General features: G+C 54.9%; 1 protein-coding gene across 3 annotated transcripts in view; it reads right to left on the bottom strand.

The window, feature by feature from the left end:
* Nucleotides 1-18,825, bottom strand: part of PDE2A (phosphodiesterase 2A) — a 101,570-nt gene that overhangs the window by 59,650 nt on the left and 23,095 nt on the right. For 2 of the 3 annotated variants that reach the window (XM_021926250.2, XM_031653213.1), the window contains exon 2: nucleotides 7,161-7,236. In XM_021926250.2, the coding sequence (XP_021781942.2) occupies nucleotides 7,161-7,236 (76 nt within the window). Of the gene's footprint in view, nucleotides 1-7,160; nucleotides 7,356-18,825 lie in introns of those variants that run through there. The other variant, XM_031653212.1, reaches the window with a different exon arrangement.

Here is an 18,825-nt window from a genome sequence, read left to right as displayed (position 1 = left end):
GGAAATTAGCCCCTTAGTCTGCAAGCTTTGAGAGTGGCAGGTCTCTCGAATGTACACACACCAGTTCTGTTGTGACAGGAGAAACAGCCTGTGTGATCCAGGTTGTAAAGGTCTCTATTCTCCTCTAAGGCCAGCCCAGCTTCTCCTGTCCTCCCTCACTGGGAGTGGAGGGAGCGCCCACCATTCTGAGCTATCTGTCTCCATTGCTTCTTGTTATGTTTTTAATAACTGAACATTGACATTAACAAGGCAGGTGGTTGCAGCTCTTCCCAGCAGCCCCATTTAGAACCATTGAATCATCAAACCATCAAATCCTAGAATCCTAGATTCACAGAATGTCCGTATCTCTAGCTCCTAGAGCCTCAGCATCTTAAAGTCTCAGAATGTCGGAATCACACAACCACGCATCCACACAGCCCTGGCTGGGAGCTGAGAGTCAAGGAATGCTAGAATTGTCCCAGTTAGAACCCCACAGACTGACAATTCCAGATTCTCAAAATCCTACACTTCTAGAGCTAGAGCTCATATATCGCTGGGAGATATTGACCCCCAACTTCCTCCTTTTACAAGTGAGAAAATGCAGCCCAGAAAAATGGTCTCATGCAAGAATACTGGAGAGTGGGGGCCAAGGAATGCCCAGCTCAGAGACTGCAAGATTGGACTTCAACATTATGATGTTTCAGGAAATGGCACAGCTTTTCTATTCTGAAATACCAGTATTGATGTTGGGGCGATACCGCTCTTCAGCTCTGCCTGTCTCCCTTTGCTCTTACTCCCGGCCCTCTCCATTCTTCTGGCCACCCTACCTTCCCGCTCCCGCTCCATACCACGAGCTCTCGGCCCCTCTTACCCTGAGCTCCTGCAACTCCCATGCCCTTCCTGTCTCCCAGTGGCAGCCCCCAGTAGAGGCAACCATGGATGGGAGGCATGCAAGGCCAACTTCCTTAGGGTGGGGGACAGGAAAGGCAGAATGCCTGCCCCCTGAAGCCACCAGCCAGAGTACAGGCTCTGCAGAGGAGGGGCCCTGCCGGCTCCTCTCAAGGGAGCTGAACAGGAAGGTCCTGAAGCCACAGGGGGTAGCCACATCAGAGGCAGCAGCTTCAAGGGAGCCTGATCCAAAGTTTTGGGAAGCAGCTGAGGCTTACAATTTACATTAGAACAATCACGTATGTTTAGCATTTTCATAAATTTACATTTTTACTCATTTTGGAATGTACTCAGACATTTTTGGATTTGAATTTTATTAAGTATTATATTTCACAGATTGTTTCGATTATTGAATTCTGAACACTCTGCCCAGGGCAGATCCCGAGTTCCCCATGCTACAGGTGACGCTATAGCAGCCCTGAGTGGGCTTCAGGTCTCCCTTTAACCTCAAAGCTCATGACCTCCTCCGAGGCTTTTCCAAGACCTTTTGGTCTTTAAAGAGCCCTGACACAGGCCCAGGCATCTGCCACTAACCCCTGTCTTCCCTCCTATACCTCTCAGAGACTGCACAAAACCCACCCAGATACCTGGGTGAGGCAGCATTCTCCTCCCTTGACCTTCATGTCTACAGCTGGCTGGCTCCCTCCACCAGCCCTGGCCACTCCATTCCCTCCCCTGCATTCTTTAGCCATTTCCCTGTCCAGGCCTCATCACCCCCTTTAGCTGGGCCACACCAGCCTCCCCCTCAGTCTCCACACCATGGTCCAGGAAGCTCCCGAGCATGCAGATCTGATCTGTCATATCTCTTCCCTCAACTCTTCCCAAGGGTCAATTTCCCTCCAGAACAAGTCCGCAGTCCTTAACATGGCTTACAAGTCCTGCACCATCTTGCTGGGCCAGCTTCACCGCTCCCATACCCTGGACCCAGACGCCTGGCACCCAGGGGCCTGCTCCATGGAGTGGTGCTGCCACAGGCTCTCCTCCCTGTCTGCCACCAACAAACCTTCACAACAACCATTCTCTCCCCTCTGTCCAGAACTTTCTCCTGGCTTGACCCTTAGCTCTCAGTCTAGATATGTTTCCTCCTGGAAGCTCCCCAACGTGCCCCTCCCTCCCACTCTAGGCTGAAATAGGGGTCCCTGCTTTATATTACCACGGCCCCTGAGTTTATCTCCTTCGTTACCCTCTCCACACACTCTACCAACATCACTCCCTGCTTCCCCACCTCCCCGCCCCCAGCCCTATACCCAGGTCTGTGCCACCTGCCATGGGGCTGATGCAACATTGCTCAGGCTTGGGGGAATGTGTGGGGATTTTAAGGCCTGCATCCTGCTCATCTCTTCCCACCTTCTCTGCTGGGCACATAGCAGGTGTTCACCAATGTCCACCTAGGAAGTCCTGGAAGTACACATGTGTAACTCAGACAGGAAGGGCAGGGTGCTCAAAGGAGGTAAGAATCCCTGGGCTGGGTGAAACTGGAGACTTCCTGGAGGTGGCATCTGGGAGGACCCTCCATATGTCAGTCCTAAGGCAGCAGTTAGGGACAGGCTTCAGGAAGTTCCCAGGCCAGCCCTAAGACCATCAGAGCAAATCATCAGTGGAGGACTAGAGTCTGCAATGAGGGGGACTCAGTGCCTCGGGCCCAAGATAGTGGCCACTGGAGGAGCTGGCTGTGCATTCAGAGAAGCCTTCCTGGAGGAAGAGCTACTTCTGGCTGGCGTGGGAAAAGGAAGAAGGTAGAGATGAGTCAGGTTGGAGAAAGTGGTGAGGGACAGGGATATGGAAAAGAAAGCTCTGTATCTTCTCATCATTTACTCTTAGGGTGTCATCATTTACCGTTAGGATGTCAAGATCAGGAAGGTGAGGGGATGGGCAGAAGGAGCAAAGAAGACTCAGGCAGAACGAAGATAACATCAGCACTGACGCCATGGTCAGGGCGGGTATGGATAGCTGGGGCTGGCAGGGAGCAGGTCCCCAGCTGTGGCTGGGAAACATTTCCTGTCTCCTTGCCAGGGGGGTCATTAATAATCGTTTACCCGCCGCAGGCAGCACGGAGGCCAGCCAGAGAGCAGCATGGTGCTGGGGCAGAGCCCAACCTGGCAGCAAGAAGTGCTGTCCTCTGACACCAGCCCTGCCACCCTGCTGTGAGACCTGCACCAGTCACCTGACCCCTCTTGGTCTCTGGAGCTACTGGTAAAAGAAGTGCCTGATGAGATGCTGCCTTGAGTCCCCTCTTCCACTGGACCCCAGTTTCCCTAGACGGAGCTGGGCTGCCAACCCTACAGGGCAGTTCCGGTCATCTGATGATAAGTGTGAGCATCTGGACTCTGCCAGACCCAGCTCAGGACACACATGGTGGGTAGAGGAGAGACTCAGGCCCAGCCTCTGCAGAGCTCACATTCTGGTAGGAGCCAGACCCCAGCACCAGAGGGTGTACATGCAGAGCCCCACAGAACCAGGCGCCCCAGACTGGGGAAACACAGAAGGGTGAGCGACTGGCAGCATGTCTGGACACAGAAGGTAAGAGCTCCATGAGGCCAGTTTGGTCACCACCATGACCCCGGCACTTAAAACTGTGCCTGTCTGGTACACAGCAGGTGTTCCATAAAGACTTTTAGACAATCGCATGAGTTAATCTGCTAAATGAGACATTTGTGAAAGGACCTTGGTATTTGGAAAGAACTGCATAAAAGATGATGAAGATGACAGTGTCAATGATGATGAAGATAATTCCAGCCAGAGGCAATGGGATAAAAAAGGTGCCATGAAAGCTTGAGAAGGCTGGAGGCCCAGGGATGGCTACCCAAAGCCAGACAGTGTTGCCTGGGGAATGGTCAGCAAGATCCCTTTTGCCAGTCAGGCTACAACCTTCCTTAGCCCCAGGCTGCATTTCTCTGCCCACCCCAACACCCCCTTCAAGGTCCAGCTCAAGCCTATTCATTTCAGAGAACCTTCTGGAGTGTGACACTGTGGCATCGACCCCAGGCCCTTCCCTGACTGACTCAGACTTCTCTGAGCCTTCCAATCTCAAGGAATCTTGGATGTTTCTTCTCTCAAGCACTTGCTGGGAGGTGGCCCAGTAGGGTTTTCCCACAGCTCTCTCTGGAAGGTATGACCTCGATCCCCCTACAGACTGCATCCCCTACAGACTGCGTCAGACTAGAGGGTCCCCAAAGGTGTGACCAGCTCTCTCCTTTCAGATAAGTGTCTCTGTGAGGACGGGGACTATTTCTCCTCCATCTGACCTGGAGTGAACACAAATAGAGCTAAATCGAGGTCTTCCTGGTTGTCTCCAGGGGCTGCAGCCACACAGAGAAGGGGCGAGGGGAGGTGAACCTGGAGAAGCGGGTGCTTGGCTGCTCAGCTGCTCAGCCCGCTGACATAAGCCAGGAAGGGCGCTGGGCCACCATGGACTAAGACTGCAGAGCTGGCAAACTCCAAGCCCAGCCCAAGCTGTTCTTATACCAAGAGGCGCCACCAAAGACACCACCCAGGCCTCACCGCCTGCGCTGTATGCCTCCCTTCTGCGGAGGACGAAGAGGTGTAGTAAACACAGTGACCTTGCTGCCTCGTGCATCCTCTCCACACCCTCCTCCAAACCGGGGCCCCAAACACCAGTTAAACTAAGAGGAAAAGAACAAAGGTTCCCAGACCGCGGCATCGCCTGCCGCCCGCCTGTCCAGCGCCTGCTCCACCGGAAACCCCAAACAAAGGACTTGGTCAAGGCAAGGAGGATGAAGGGCAAAGGGTAGGGGCAGTTGGGGTTGGGGAGGCATGGAGAACATTCCAGGGCATCTCTAGGGACCTGATCAGGAGGGGAGCAAGGACAGGATGGCAGCCAAGCCCTCCTGCACACATGCGTCACTACACAGACATTTATGGGGACACCCGCTATATTCCACACGCCTCAAATGTTATAGACCTCATTCTTCACACACACCTCATGCACACACTCCCACCGCAGCACATTCTACAGTCCTCAACACCCCCAACACACACACCGCCAGCTCACTGTCCATCCCCCACTCACTCCTCACCACACACACACAACTCACGGGGAGAAAAGATCACATAATCCACACGTCACACCAAAAAGTCACACAGCTCACACACCCTCACTTCACACCACACTCACACCGTCTCCCACCACGTACCTCACACACCTCTCACCTCCCCAACCACAGGCATATGCATCCAATTAAATTCAACACGCACGCCACCTAGACACAGAGACACATGCAGACACAGCCTGCATAGATAATGTGCACACCTAATGTCACACGTTTGTGGGCACACACAGCCCCTTAGCATAGACAGCCCTGCTGGCCCACTGCCTCCTCCCACCCCACCCCACTCCCATATGCACACGTACATGCATGCACACACACACACTCACACACTTGTCAACTGGCTCCTCACCTCAGACCCCTCAGCCCTGCCTGCAACCCTTTCCTGTCCAGAATCGCAGGAGCAGCCACCACACAGACACATGACACTCAAACACCAGCACTCAGGTCCTAATAGATATATTCCCCAAGCAATCCCAAGATGTGCCATAGTGACTCTAAGCCAGCCACGTAGGCTGCAAACACACTGGCACACACAGCACCCCCCTGCTCCAACTCCTCTCTGACAAGAGACCCAATGGAAACCATCAGGCCCCTGCAGTGGCCCTTCCTGGCCACACACAACAGCCAGTAACATACACAACTACATATAGAGCCCTGTATGCAAGCTGCCCCTACAACAACTCCACTGTACAATGACAGACATACAGCCACATACACACAAGTTCTCTACACACACAACAGCCACACACCCAGTTACCACTCCACAGCCACAACACTGCCTCCCCAGCCACACATAGCACACAATGCCATAGACCCACAATTCCCACACTTTCCATAATCTCCCCACAAATAATTCCACTCTTGATGACACATTCATACACGGTACAACACACAAGATTACACACAAGACACACACAACACATGCAACCCAGCCCGTGCTGCACACACAGAGGAACACTCACACAAACACATACACTCTAGACCCACCCAGCCTGGACACATCCCACCGCAGGTGACTGACACCAGATTGCAGTCTACTCTTCCCTATCTCAAGCCCTAGCTGCCCCCATCAAGACCAAGGCAGCTGGGATGAGGGGCTTTATAAGTTACAAAAGCCAGTGCCCACCGCATTATCCCCCCACCACCTCAGACCCCTGGGCACCGCCTGAGGGCAGCACACTCCACGTTCAGGCCCTTCCACGTGAGCCCACACCATGCCATGCCTGAGAACATGGGATGCAAGGGGGTCCCAGGGACACTAGCTCTGCTCTCTGAGCCTGCCCCTCCTCACCGCAAAGCAGAGGTAGATACAAGAGGAAGGGATGGCTGCAGAAAGAAACCCCAAAACAAAGATAGAGACCTAGAGAAACGGGAGAGAGACCAAGATAGACTAAGAGAGGTGGGCACATGGTGCAATAGACCAAATTAGAGAGCCCAGAAACACTTGAAGAGAAATCAGAGAAGTCCAGAGAATAAAGTGGGACCACTGTACCTGGAGAGGAACAAAAGGAGGGGCCCACCACGAGGAAAGGCTTGGAGATCTCCAACACAGAGGGAGGGAGGGAAGGGATAGAGGAGTGGGTCCCGCAGAGGAGGCCAGTGAAGCCCTGATGGAAGGACAGATTTGCACTCTGGGGTAGGGTCCAGGCTGAGCACTGAAGTCCAGATGTTTGGGTGGGAATCTGAGCGGTGTCTAGTTGAGGCTGTGGAATGGAGGTTTGGGGCTTGGGGTGAGGTCGGCTCTGAGGTGGGGTCCTGGAGGATAGCTGAGGGTTCAGGTGGTCCAGGTGTGCCGGGAGTCCCACATATATGATGAAGGTTCCGAGGCGTGGGCAGGGGTCCCCACTAATCTAAGGAAACGAAATTCGAGGCTTGGGCAGAGCTCTCAGTGTGCACTGCAGTCCCACCGTGGACTGGAAGCTCAGTGCTTGGGGTGGAGCCCCGGATCCGAAAGGAGTTCAGAGTCTGGGGTGACGTTTGGACTGAGAGCCGGGGCTTCAAGGGCTCTTGGTCTGCGCTGCCGTCCCAGCACAGGAGCAGAATTCAGAACTAGAGGAGGGGTCTCCTCCCTGAGAAGGGTTCGGGGGCTTAGGGGCGGGCGGACCCGGCCCGGCGCTCGCCGGACACCCCGTTCTCCTGGTGCCCAGCGCGGGGCCCCCCTACCTGCAGGCTGTCGGCGCATGGCTGCGGCGGCGGCGGCGGCGGCTCGTCCGGCTTGAGGAAGACCTGCTGGCCCCGCCTGAGGAATTGGACAACAGCGATGAGGATGTGGTGCAGCACCAGGACCATGCTCGCAGCCGCCCGCCCGCCCGCCCGCCCGCCGGCCCGGCCGCTGCGCTCGGTCAGCGCGTCCGCGACAGCTTCGCCTGGTCCGCCCGAGTGTCCGCCCCGGCCCCGCCCCGGCCCGCCCCCCGCCCGCCCCCGGCCCTCCCCGGCCCCGCCTATGTCCCCGCCACCGCGGACCGCACCTCTCTGCCCGTCGGATCCTCTGACCCCACCGGACCCCCGGCCTCTGTCACCGCGCTTCTCTCTCGCCCTGGGTTCCCTCGGCCCCTCCAGCTGGCCTGCTGTCAGCCTGCGCTCGCTGCCCCTCGCCCGGTCGCCACTTCTCTCGCATCTCGCAAGGGCCGCTCTCAGAGCCTCCACCCTGTCTGATCGCACCCTGTTTCCCCGCCACTACTTTGGGGCCCGGGGCCCAGCCAGAGCCCCAGGCAGAGACGGGCGCAGTGGGGTGGGGTAGGGAGGGAAGGAGAAGGAAAAGGGGGGCAGGGGCCGCGGACACCGCAGGAGCCTCGGGCTTACTCCTCTCCCTCAATCTAGGAGGCAGAGGGATGTCGGGAGAATGTTGGAGGCCGCTGCGAGACGGACAGGCCCTGGAGCAGTCGCCCATCTGCGAGGGAGACACGTGCGCACAGACACCCAGCGCACACACGGCGGCCGCGACTGACTGGGCCCTCAGGCCTGAGCCGGCAGGTCTGTTTTGCCGTCCCCGGAGCCGGAGAGGGTGCAGGCCCCAGGGCCACACGGTCCGCAGTTCCGCGGTGGGACCTGCGCGCCGGGAGCGCGCTTCTCCGCAGAGCGGCTTCTGGGTTCAGGCGCCTGCGGCAGCCGCGACGCTCCTGCGCCCCCTGCCGTCCCATCGCGGCGGCGCAGCCCGGCCTCAGTTGCCGGCTGCCCGGAGGGGCCGCGTCCGGGAGTTCAGTGGGTCACCGGGGTCATCTCCCTGACCGGACCGACCCGGTTCTTAGGCCTCTGCTTGGCATGAAAGCGGCTGGGGCGGCGAGAAGGGTCTGGACTGTAGGGTGCGCTTGGGTCTCGCTAGGCCTTTGCCAGCGACTTGCCGCATGACCTTGGTCGGATCCCCTCCCCCCACTTCCTGGGCCTCAGTTTTCTCATCTCCCTCACGGGACGGCCAGGAGGATCAAACCCGGGAATGCTGGGAAGGCAGAGTTCCCCGACAGCCCTCACTGTGGTCTGACCTGAATCTCCGCCCCCAACTGCACTGCCGGCCTCTCTCTCTGCAGCTCCCCTCCTCACCAACTCTTGGAGGGTGACTCAGTGAGCCCCCAGCCTCCTGGCCTCCCAGCCTCCCCACCTCAGTTGGGTGATTCATCCGGGCCCTTTCTCCCTGGGGAGTGATTTTCTCAATGTTGAGTCACTGTGCCCATTCTTGGACACAGTCCAGGCAGCTTGCACATAGCCTTGGCAGAGCCCCGCCACCCCACCAACTCAGGGGGCGGCCCTCCATGCCAGCATTTCTCCCACCTTTCTGAGGCATGCTCTGACATGCTCTCCCCTATTCACCCTCAGTGTCTCCCTACCCCCAGCACAATAAAGCCTGGGCCCTCAGGCTGGCGGGCCAGACCCTCTACAGCTGAACCCTCACTTGTTCATCCAGCTCTGACTCCCCTCCCCACCATTCCTTACATTTCTACTTCTTGCTCTTCTCACATCAATGACTGACTCTCACCTCCAGGCCTTTGCCCATGCCACCCCACCCCCAATACCCTCCCAGATCCTTCCCTCCTGCCTGTCATTTAGGGGCCATTTGAAGGCCCACCTCCTCTGGGAGGGCTTCCATGGATACTACCTTATCCCTCTGGGTAGCCCTTTTTTGTGTCTTTCCTGGGAGTCACATCTGGGGACTTAGGAGAGGTGTAGAGTAAGCGATCTGGGCCAAGTCAATGTATTTTATTGAATCTTTGAAACAGGGGCAATTTATCCTGCTTATTAACAGTGTAGAAAAGATTACCTGGGCTAAGGTGTGTAAAGGTTCTAGCCCCGACAAGGCCTCCCTTCCTGTTTTTGGCCTCAGTTTTCTCTTACGTAAAAGGGGATGGCCCATGTAAGGGCTGCTGGAAGGACTAGGTCTGAGTCTGAGTTCGGTGCACAATTCTCTTGGTAAATTCTGAGCATGTGTCACTGGCTCAGTCCTGGGCTCTGGACAAGCCTGGGTGAGACACAGGTGCCCAGGAGGTATCTGTTACAGCCACTGGCCAGAGTTACTTGTTCTTCAGGGGAGGCCGCCTCAGACCACGGTCAACAGCCGACCCTGGCCTGGCACTGCCACCATCTCTTGGGCTCCCAACTCCAGGCACCACCTCCATGGCACTCACCTCTTGAGAAGTTATTTTATTTTATTCTATTTTTATTTTTTTGAGACAGAGTCTCTCTCTGTCACCAGGCTGGGGTGCAGTGGCTTGATCTCAGCTCGCTGCAACCTCCGCCTCCTGGGTTCAAGCGATTCTCCCGCCTCAGCCTCCTGAGTAGATGGGACTACAGGCGTGCGCCATCATGCCCAGCTAATTTTTATTTATTTATTTATTTATTTATTTATTTATTTATTTATATTATTTATATTATTTATTTATTTTTTTAGACGGAGTCTTGCTCTGTTGCCCAGGCTGGAGTGCAGCGGCGCGATCTTGGCTCACTGCAAGCTCCGCCTCCCGGGTTCACGCCATTCTCCTGCCTCAGCCTCCTGAGTAGCTGGGACTACAGGCACATGCTGCCACACCCGGCTAATTTTTTGTATTTTTTAGTAGAGACGGGGTTTCACCGTGTTAACTAGGATGGTCTCAATCTACTGACCTCGTGATCGGCCTGCCTCGGCCTCCCAAAGTGCTGGGATTACAGGCGTGAGCCACTGCGCCCGGCGCCCAGCTAATTTTTATATTTTTGGTAGAGACGGGATTTCGCCATGTTGGCCAGGATGGTCACGATCTCTTGACCTCATGATCCGCCCGCCTCAGCCTCCCAAAGTGCTGGGATTACAGGCGTGAGCCACTGCGCCTAGCCAAGAAGTTATTTCTTAAGTCTTACTTGAATCTCTCAAACTACAGCTCAATGACTGGGGTCCCTGGTGTGTGTTCTATCTGTCCCTCAGCTCAAAGAGTCTTTCTGTGTCAACCTTTCAGATCCAAGCATTCCTCAGAGGGTTTGAGTCCTAACTGTGCCATAGACTTGCTGTGGGATTCTGAGCAGGCCACAGCACCTCTCTAGGCCTCTGTTTCCCCATCTGTGAAATGTTATTACACTAGATTCAATAAACAAGTGCACTGCTTTCTTTCAGTGCTTGGTAGAGTGCAGAGCCCTTTCAGAAAAACCCTCTCACACAATCCTTGAAATTCCCCAACCAGTGCCCTCCCTGAGGGGCAACCAAGGCTCCTTGAAGTTGGCACATTTAAAGGCCTTGCCGAACTCTTATAGCTAGGAGTGACCCCGTTCCAAGGACTCCTCTACTCACACAGAGATCCCTACCTCACTCCAACTCCACAATCTGTGATCCTGTGCTGGGTTCTCACCCTGACTCATGTTAGAATTGCCTGGGAACATTTTAAATGCTGACATCTGGAACCCCCATCCCAGATGTCTGCAAATGTCCCCAGGTGATTCTAATTTGCTGCCAGGTCAGAGAACCCTGGAGTAGATAATTCTCCTCCCAGGGTGACCTCTGTCCCATGGAGCTGAGGGCCAGAGCTGACCCCTACAGGCCAGTGTGTACATCTGGGGCTGGGAGGCTTTCACATGCATTGAGCACATACTGTGTGCCTCACATGTCATCTTCTCAACAATGATATAAGGTGGGATCTATTATTAGTCACATTTCACAGGTAAGGAAAACTGAGGCACAAAGTAACTTGCCCACAGTCACATAGCTAGTAAGTAGTCGAAATTCAAATCCAGGCCATCTCACTCCAGTCCGTACCTTAAATACATTCCTTGCTTCTTGAGCAAAAGCAGGTAAGGAAATCAGATTTCCCAGCTCCTCTTTTGTCCCCAAGAATGCAGTGGCTGAGGGTCCTACTATCCCGGTGTCTGTACCCTCTGCCCATCTCAGACACCAGGAAGCTCAGCCCCAGCCCCAGCTTTCCTCCCAGCTTCAGCTCAGGAATGCCTAGCCCAGCCCCTCTAGCCAACTCTTTTGTCTCCCCACCTTAGAGGCCACTTGGCCTGGAAAAGGTGACTCAGCTGTCAGCCTGGGTCCTGGGCCCACTCAACCTCAGGCCCTGTCCAGGAACCAGCCCTGCCTTGTTCCTAATAAAAATTACACCTCTCATTGGTAGGGACTTGCGCTGGCAAAGCATTTCCTCACCCAGGCCCCATCCAACAGCCTCAGGAGGCACAGCATTAGCCCCATTTTACAAACAAGGAAACTGAGGCTCAGATAAATGTAGACGCTTACTTGAGATGGCACAGCTGGTTACTATAGGAATGTGAACCCAGGCCTATAGATTCCAAACCCAGTGCTCTTTGCACCAAAGATGAGCAGCTACTATGTAGCCTAGCACACCCCCCCTTCTCAAACCAGGGCAGGTTCACTCTGACCATGTTCACCCTCTGCTCATAATCTTCACTGGGCTCCAGGGCAACATCCAAACCCAGTATAACATGCAAGGCTCATCCTCATGTGACTTTTTTCCTGCTGCTTCTCCTACCACTTCCTGTCCAGCCATGCCTGACTCAGCTGTGCCCTGAACCACCCTGAACCTCTAACTTTTCTTCCACCTCCTTGCCTTTGCCCAACCTGTTGCCCTCCCATTTTGAATACCCTTCCAAAGGCATATCTGCCTGCCAATATCATACTTTCATTCACTCATTCATTCATTCATGCCATAAATATTTACTGAGAATGTACTCCATGCTAAGTTTTGAGGGGAAAGAAATTTGAAAGTTAGATTCAAGATGCAGGAAGAAAACTGTCATCCAACGAGAAGTAGCCCCCACTGTCTCCCCAGTCTATAATGCCCTCTTCGTCCTTCACCTATCCCCCAGCCCTCCCTCAAGAGCAGTGCATGTCTGATTCTTCCCTGAGTCCCCATGTTCCAGCCAAGCTGGGAGCCCCGTGATGCCCAGTGAGCTCTGGTGAAGAAGCACCGTCTCTCCATCTCCCACACGTGGTCCCGGCAGACACTCCACATACGGTGAGTCTTTTCCTATCCCCCACAACGACATGCCTGCTTCCAAGGGCCTGTCTGCTGCCTGACATGCATTTATCCTGTTGCCATGGACCATGGTTACACGCCCCCACTGGAAGCCCAGGTTCAAACCCGAGCCCTTCCCTGACATGCTGGGTGACCTCAGGCAAGGCTTTGGCCCTCTCTGACCTCAGACTTCTCACAGCAGCCGCGAAGCTTGGCCTGCTTCTCTTTTAGTGCTCAGGAAGCTGAGGTGGAGGAGGCAGTATCCAGGCAGGCCTCCCTGGGCAGAAGGTACCTCTCCTGAGCAGACAGGCCTACCCAGGCACCAGGCCCAAATATATGGGCAAGGACTAGATCCTGGTATTGGAGGACCCTCAGGAGAGGCTGCGTGTGACTTGCTCTCTCTGTGACCTGGGCTATAGCCCATGGACTAAAAGAGGTCCCCACTTCCAAGGACTCTGTGAAGGGACAATCCAAGATGCTTCCTGGAACAAACTAACATCTCTGCAGGTTCTGCCTCCATCCAGACAAACCCTTTCCTCAACACTCCAGCCCTGGAGAGGGCACGGGTGTTCACCTGGGCAGGGGTGAGCCACCCTTAGGCCGCTCTGTGCATGTGTGCATGTGTGTAAGACTGTACACAGGCTTGTAAACATGATGTGTGTGAGGGTGGAAGAGGGTGTGAGCACAGGTTTGTGTCTTTGTGAGGGTGTGTGATACTGCAGTGGTATAGCTGAACTTGTATGTGTGTACACAGATATGTCTGTATATCTACAGGGGTTGGCATGTGTGTATGTATGCAGATAGGCATGTGTCTGTGTGCAGAAGTGAGTGTATATGCACACATGCAGGTATATGTGTGCAGTGGTGTGTGTACACAAGTGTCCAGGAATAGCATGTGCATGCTTTCACGTGGGAATGTGTGTACAAGTATGCGACACATGTGTATGCTCAAATTCACACCTGCCAGAGGTGCTGCCCATGGCCACCAGTCCAGGTCCAGCTCTGTGTCCACTGGCTATAGCTCCAGATGTGGGAGTAGCCCTCACAGAGAGAGGATGTGGCCACGGGCAGGTACTGGGGACAATGTGGATTTCAGCTCCTGGTGGGCAAGGCCTGTTCCCAGAGCCCTGGCAGCAGCTCTGGGTCAGGGAGGGCACAGGCTGAGTGAACTCAGGCCCAGGAGATGGGGACTGTGGGGTGGGTCAGTCACAGGCCTCATCCATTTTCATGTGATTTGCATGCATGTTTGTCTTGTCTTCAGCAGATGGCTGGCCCCATGACCCTCTGGGGGAAGGGAACCCATAGGATTCTAGTCCAGGACTAAGCTAAGACCTGCCAGCTCACAGGGGCTAAAGTCCAGGGGGCTCGAGCCTCAGCATACCTTAGGCCTTAGTCTCTGCTCCTTATCACCCATAGACTCCAAGATCCTTCCTTTTCACAGGCTTCCCTGGGCCACAGAATCATACACACATACACCCCTATGCACAATTGGAGTATTTCCATAGATACACGTCCGTGTTCCTATCACACCTACACCCCAGTCTTCTACACAGACACACATCCTCAAGCACATGCTCACACAGCTCCTACACAGAGGCACAGGTGGCCACGCCTGCTTCTGTGCCTCCTCTTCGATGCCCACACTGGCTAGAGTCATCTTTTCCACACCCAAGTCTGACTCTGCCTCACCCCCACCCATATGTCTTCCTATTGCCAGCAGGACAATTGGAGCCCTGGTCCTGGCCTTCAAGGCCTTCCAGGTCCTTAAATCTGGGCAAAGCCTCCTCTCATGCTGTGCCCACACTCTGCCTTCTTGCCACACTCCCCATCACTCACCAACACTTCTCATCACGGTCTGGAAGAGCTCAACCTTCCCACCATGCTGTCAGCTCTGTTTTGCTCACTGCTGTTTTACCCCAGCAAATAGAACAAGTCTCGACCCAGAAGAATTGCTCAAAAAGACATCTACAGACTACAGAAATCAGTGGTGGAACTGCCTCCCAGCCAGGTGTGCCCCCTTTTGTAGAACTTACCCAGCTATATTTGTGTCCCTGTGTGCCTCCCCCATCAGACTGGGGCTCCTCTAGGCAGAGACTGAGTCTGATTCGGCTCCATATGTCCATGTCCAGTATAGGCCAGGAACAGAGCACAGGAATTGGGGGTGGATCAGAGGCAGTGCCTAGCGTGCAGCGACCCCCTCTATGAGGCCCAGGGATGTCTAGAAGGTGGGGCTGGCGGGGCCACCTGAACCAATTACACAAAACACGATTGTCTCAGGCAAGTGGCCTCCAGACTACTTCCTCTGCCCCATCTGAACCACTTTCTGGAGTCACTCTAGCCATTCAGCCCCTACCCTGCTTACATACTCCCAGGGACAAGGAACTCACTTTCTTACCAGTCAGTTCCTTCCCATGTGGGATGGCTCTGCCTGACATCAACTCCTCCCACAGCGCCATCCTGTCAACCCCTGATCATCCTGAGCCACAGATTCCCATGGAAACCAGAAAGAAAGATGAGCAAAAGGAGAGGCAGATGCCAGCTTTCTCAGCAGCTCTAACAACCTTTCCAGCTTTGGGCAGAGTTGGGAAAAGGAGCTCTTGCTTCTCAGCCTACCCTAGGGACAGAGGGCTCCCCCAGCCCCAACTGCCATCCTCAGGAACCTGGAGCAGCACAGAGACAGCCCCAAGAAACCTTTTTTTTTTTTTTTTAAGATGGAGTCTCGCTCTGTCGCCCAGGCTGGAGTGCAGTGGTGCAATCTCGACTCACTGCAACCTCCACCTCTCAGGTTCAAGCAATTCTCCTGTCTCAGCCTCCCGAGTAGCTGAGATTACAGGCGCCTGCCATTACGCCCGGCTAATATTTGTATTTTTTGGTAGAGACAGGGTTTCACCATGTTGGCCAGGCTGATCTCAAACTCCTGACCTAAAGTGATCTGCCCTTCTTGGCCTCCCAAAGTGCTAAGATTACAGGCATGAGCGACCGCACGTAGCCAACCCCAAGAAACTCTTCAGCAACCTCCACTGAGCCACATCCCCTCGCTGAGCCCCCATCGTCTCCACCCTCTCAAAAGGTTTCCCATCCACAGAGCCCTTGCTTCCATCCTAAGCCCCAGCCCATCACTAAATCCCCAGCCCCTTCACTGATCCCACACCCCTTACTGACCTCCACTCCATCTCTCATCCCCGGTGCCCCACCTCACCGCAGATAAAGGTCCCAGTACTTCCCCAATCTCCTCCCCTTAGTGGCACCTCCTGCCATCCAGTCTGAAGAACTTGAAGGGGCTGCTCTGACTCTAGCCCTAGGAGTGCCATGGATATGCCTCCTCCTGATTCTGGTAGCAGGCTGGGTAGCGGACGAAGGAGGCAGGCTGGTCCTCTGCCAAAGGCAGCCACCCAGACCCCTTCCTGCACCACCAGACAGCTGCAGCCCTGAGGCTGCTCGGCTTTCCTCCACCTGCTATTCTGGGCTGGCCCCACTCCAGGGGTGCCTCAGGCTAGAGTCAGTCCCTGACCCCAGTCCCCGCTACACACACACACACACACACACAAACACACACACATACATACACACACACACACACAAAGGCTGCTAAGAGCTGAGCCCAGCAGAAATACCAAGGCAAGAAAGTCTAAGCAACAGGGACTAAGGGCCCATGCTCTGAACACTCCCTGCTAACTCAGAAACCATCACACAGGGAGGCCCCAGTCTATGGCTTCAAGGCTCCAAGAACTCCCAGAGCTTCATGTTGTTAGAAAATCAAAGCCTCTATTATAACACCCCATCATTCAGAGAGTCTGTGCTTCTTACATTCTATGAATGCGAGAACCTGGGGTCTAGAGAATGCAGAAGCCCAAGATTCTAACATTCTGTTGTCCTGACTGCCTGAGATGCCTGATTGCAGGACTCTAAGACTCCAGCACCTGGTTTCTATGCCCCTGAGAACCTAATGGCCAGTGGGCTTGAGTCTCTGTGATGCCAGGTTAAGGGGAGGGCAGCAGCAAGCACCTGTGTCTGCCTGCAGTTGGGGATACCAAGGACTGGGATTGGGAGAGCCCAAGGAAATGAACACCCACTCCTAGTGGGTGTCAAGGGAGTGATGGATGTCCTGGAGGGGGGACACAGGGAGTGGCCAGGGTCTGGGTGGATGACTCAGTCTAACCCCCCTGCCAAACTCTCCAGCTGTGTAACCTTAGACAAGTGCCTCCTGGAGCCCCCGTTTTCTCACTTCTAAACTGGGGATCAACTGGCCTTCCTTGGAAGGTGGCTGTGAATACATGAGAAGAGGCTCAAAAGTACTTAACAGAGAGCTTGGCGCTCCCGACAGCTCAGAAAAGGATGTTGCTTGTTGTCCTCATGCCCTAGCAGGCCTCAGCATCCTCTGGCAGTGCCAGTGCCCATGGCTTGTGATAAGGGATGTTTAACCCTTTCCTGGTTACCCAAGTGACATGAGACTCTGTCCTCAGGCCCCCACCCAAGTCTACCTCATCTCGTCTCCTCCCTCCCCACCTTCCCTGGTGGCCTGAAGTCCTTAGTGCAGAAGATAGGCCTGAAAAGAGGGAAGAGCTGGGCCCTAGCACCAGCAAGCTCTCCTACTTCTGAGCCTCAGTTTCCTCATCTCTACAATGCCAGAGTGGGGCTCTCCATGGATACGTGCTGGCCCCAGGGTTCAGGCTGTGTGGCCATGGTGGCCTTGGTGGGCAGGCCTGGCAGGGAAGAGGAACCAGTGGGAGCCCCTCTCCTGGGACCAAGTGACAGGGTGGAAGTAGGGAGCAGCACGAGAATAAGCAAGGGGACCCCAATGTGGCTCCCTACCCAGCAGCCCCAAATGTTAGAAAAGAAATTTATTAAGTCCATGCCTTTGTACCTGGCAAGAATATACCTCCCAGGAGACAGAGTCTCTTCTCCATGGGCCCCTCAGCCTGCCTGTTTTGTTTTGTTTTGTTGAGACGGGGTCTCACTATGTTACCCAGGCTGATCTGGAACTCCAGGGCTCAAGTGATCCTCCTGCCTCAGCCTCCCTAGTAGCTGGAATTACAGGTGCAGGCCATGGCACCCAGCTTGACCTGGCTGCTTCTGGCAGAACCATATCCAGATATGGCCCCTGGTCCTCCCTAAATACTCCAGCATATGTGAGGTGCGTGCAAGCCTCCAACCCCTTGCTTACACCATTCCACAGGCCTGAAGAACCCTCCTCCTCCTCTCCGTCAATTAAATTTTAAACAACTTTAAAGGGGAAGGGAGGGGAATGGCCATTGATGACCACCTTCTAAGTGCCAGATCTATTCTTTCATTTAATCTTCATGATATTATTAGCCCAATTTTACAGTTGATGAAACTGAGGCCTTGGGACCTGAGGTCATTTGTCTAAAGTCGTGCAGCTAGAAATGGTGGAACAGCAATTTCAACACAGCCCCTTCCAGCTCCCAAGCTTGCACTTCTTGCAGCAGGCTGACTCAGGGAAAAGAGCCCAGGGCCTCCCCCAGCTCCTTCCTTGGCTTCAGGGCCACACTTGAGCAACTCCTCCCAGCCCAACAGTCCCCCCAGCTCCAGAAGGTAGAGACCATGGTCCCCTCCTCTCTTGCCTCCTCAAGATAGAGGCAGCCTAGAGCCTGGCCACGCTTCCTGATTGATCGAAAGGCACTGTCTCTATCGGCAAAGACTCCCGTGGTGGGACTGGGAGATGTGGCATTCTGTTTCTAAGCACCCGTCGCTATGGAAGCCAGGTGCTGCCAGCCCAAGGCCTAGCAACAAGGCACGGTGTAGGGTGGAAGCCATTGTTGGGGGCTTCTGAGGCAGCCAGCAAGAGAGAGGGAGGGTGGACTCCATCTGTTCTCCGGGCTGGAGGGCTGGACCTGCTGCCTGGCTGGGCTCTCGAGGGGATGGAAGCAGAGAGGTCAAGACCAGTCAGGCCCTGAGAGACAGAGGCCCAGAGATAAGAGCAGAGAGAAGTATATAGAGAAAAACAAAGGGAGTTCAGAGACATGAAAGTCAGAGACATCATCAGACAGTGAGAGAGATTCGGGAAGGTGGAAGAAGATAGGAGCTGGCCAGAGTCGCAGAGACTGCTTAGACAGAGACCAGAGGCAGGGAGGTCCTGATTCCCAGTGGGGCTCCACTCCTGACTCCCAGGGAGGGAGAGAGTGTGCCAGGGAGTGGGGGAGAGTCGCAGGGGAGTGACAGAGATGGATAGAGGCATGACAGGAGGAGATAAGCCCGAGGCAGGAGGCAATATAGAGACAGTAATAAAAGAGAGGAGAGAACTGGAGAGGGCCAGGCGGGTGACTCGGACGCGGAGACAGAGCAGACAGCAGTGGGGCAAAACGGCAGCAACACCAGGTCAAGGGCACTGAGGCTACCAGAGTCCTGAGCTGGCCCCAGTCCTGGGACCCTCCTCCTTAGTCTGT

This window comes from Papio anubis, chromosome 12 (genome assembly GCF_008728515.1).
Source record: "Papio anubis isolate 15944 chromosome 12, Panubis1.0, whole genome shotgun sequence".
In the NCBI taxonomy this organism is placed as follows: Eukaryota; Metazoa; Chordata; class Mammalia; order Primates; family Cercopithecidae; genus Papio; species Papio anubis.
The sequence above is the reverse complement of the archived record's forward strand: the minus strand, read 5'-3'. Positions and strand labels throughout refer to the sequence as shown.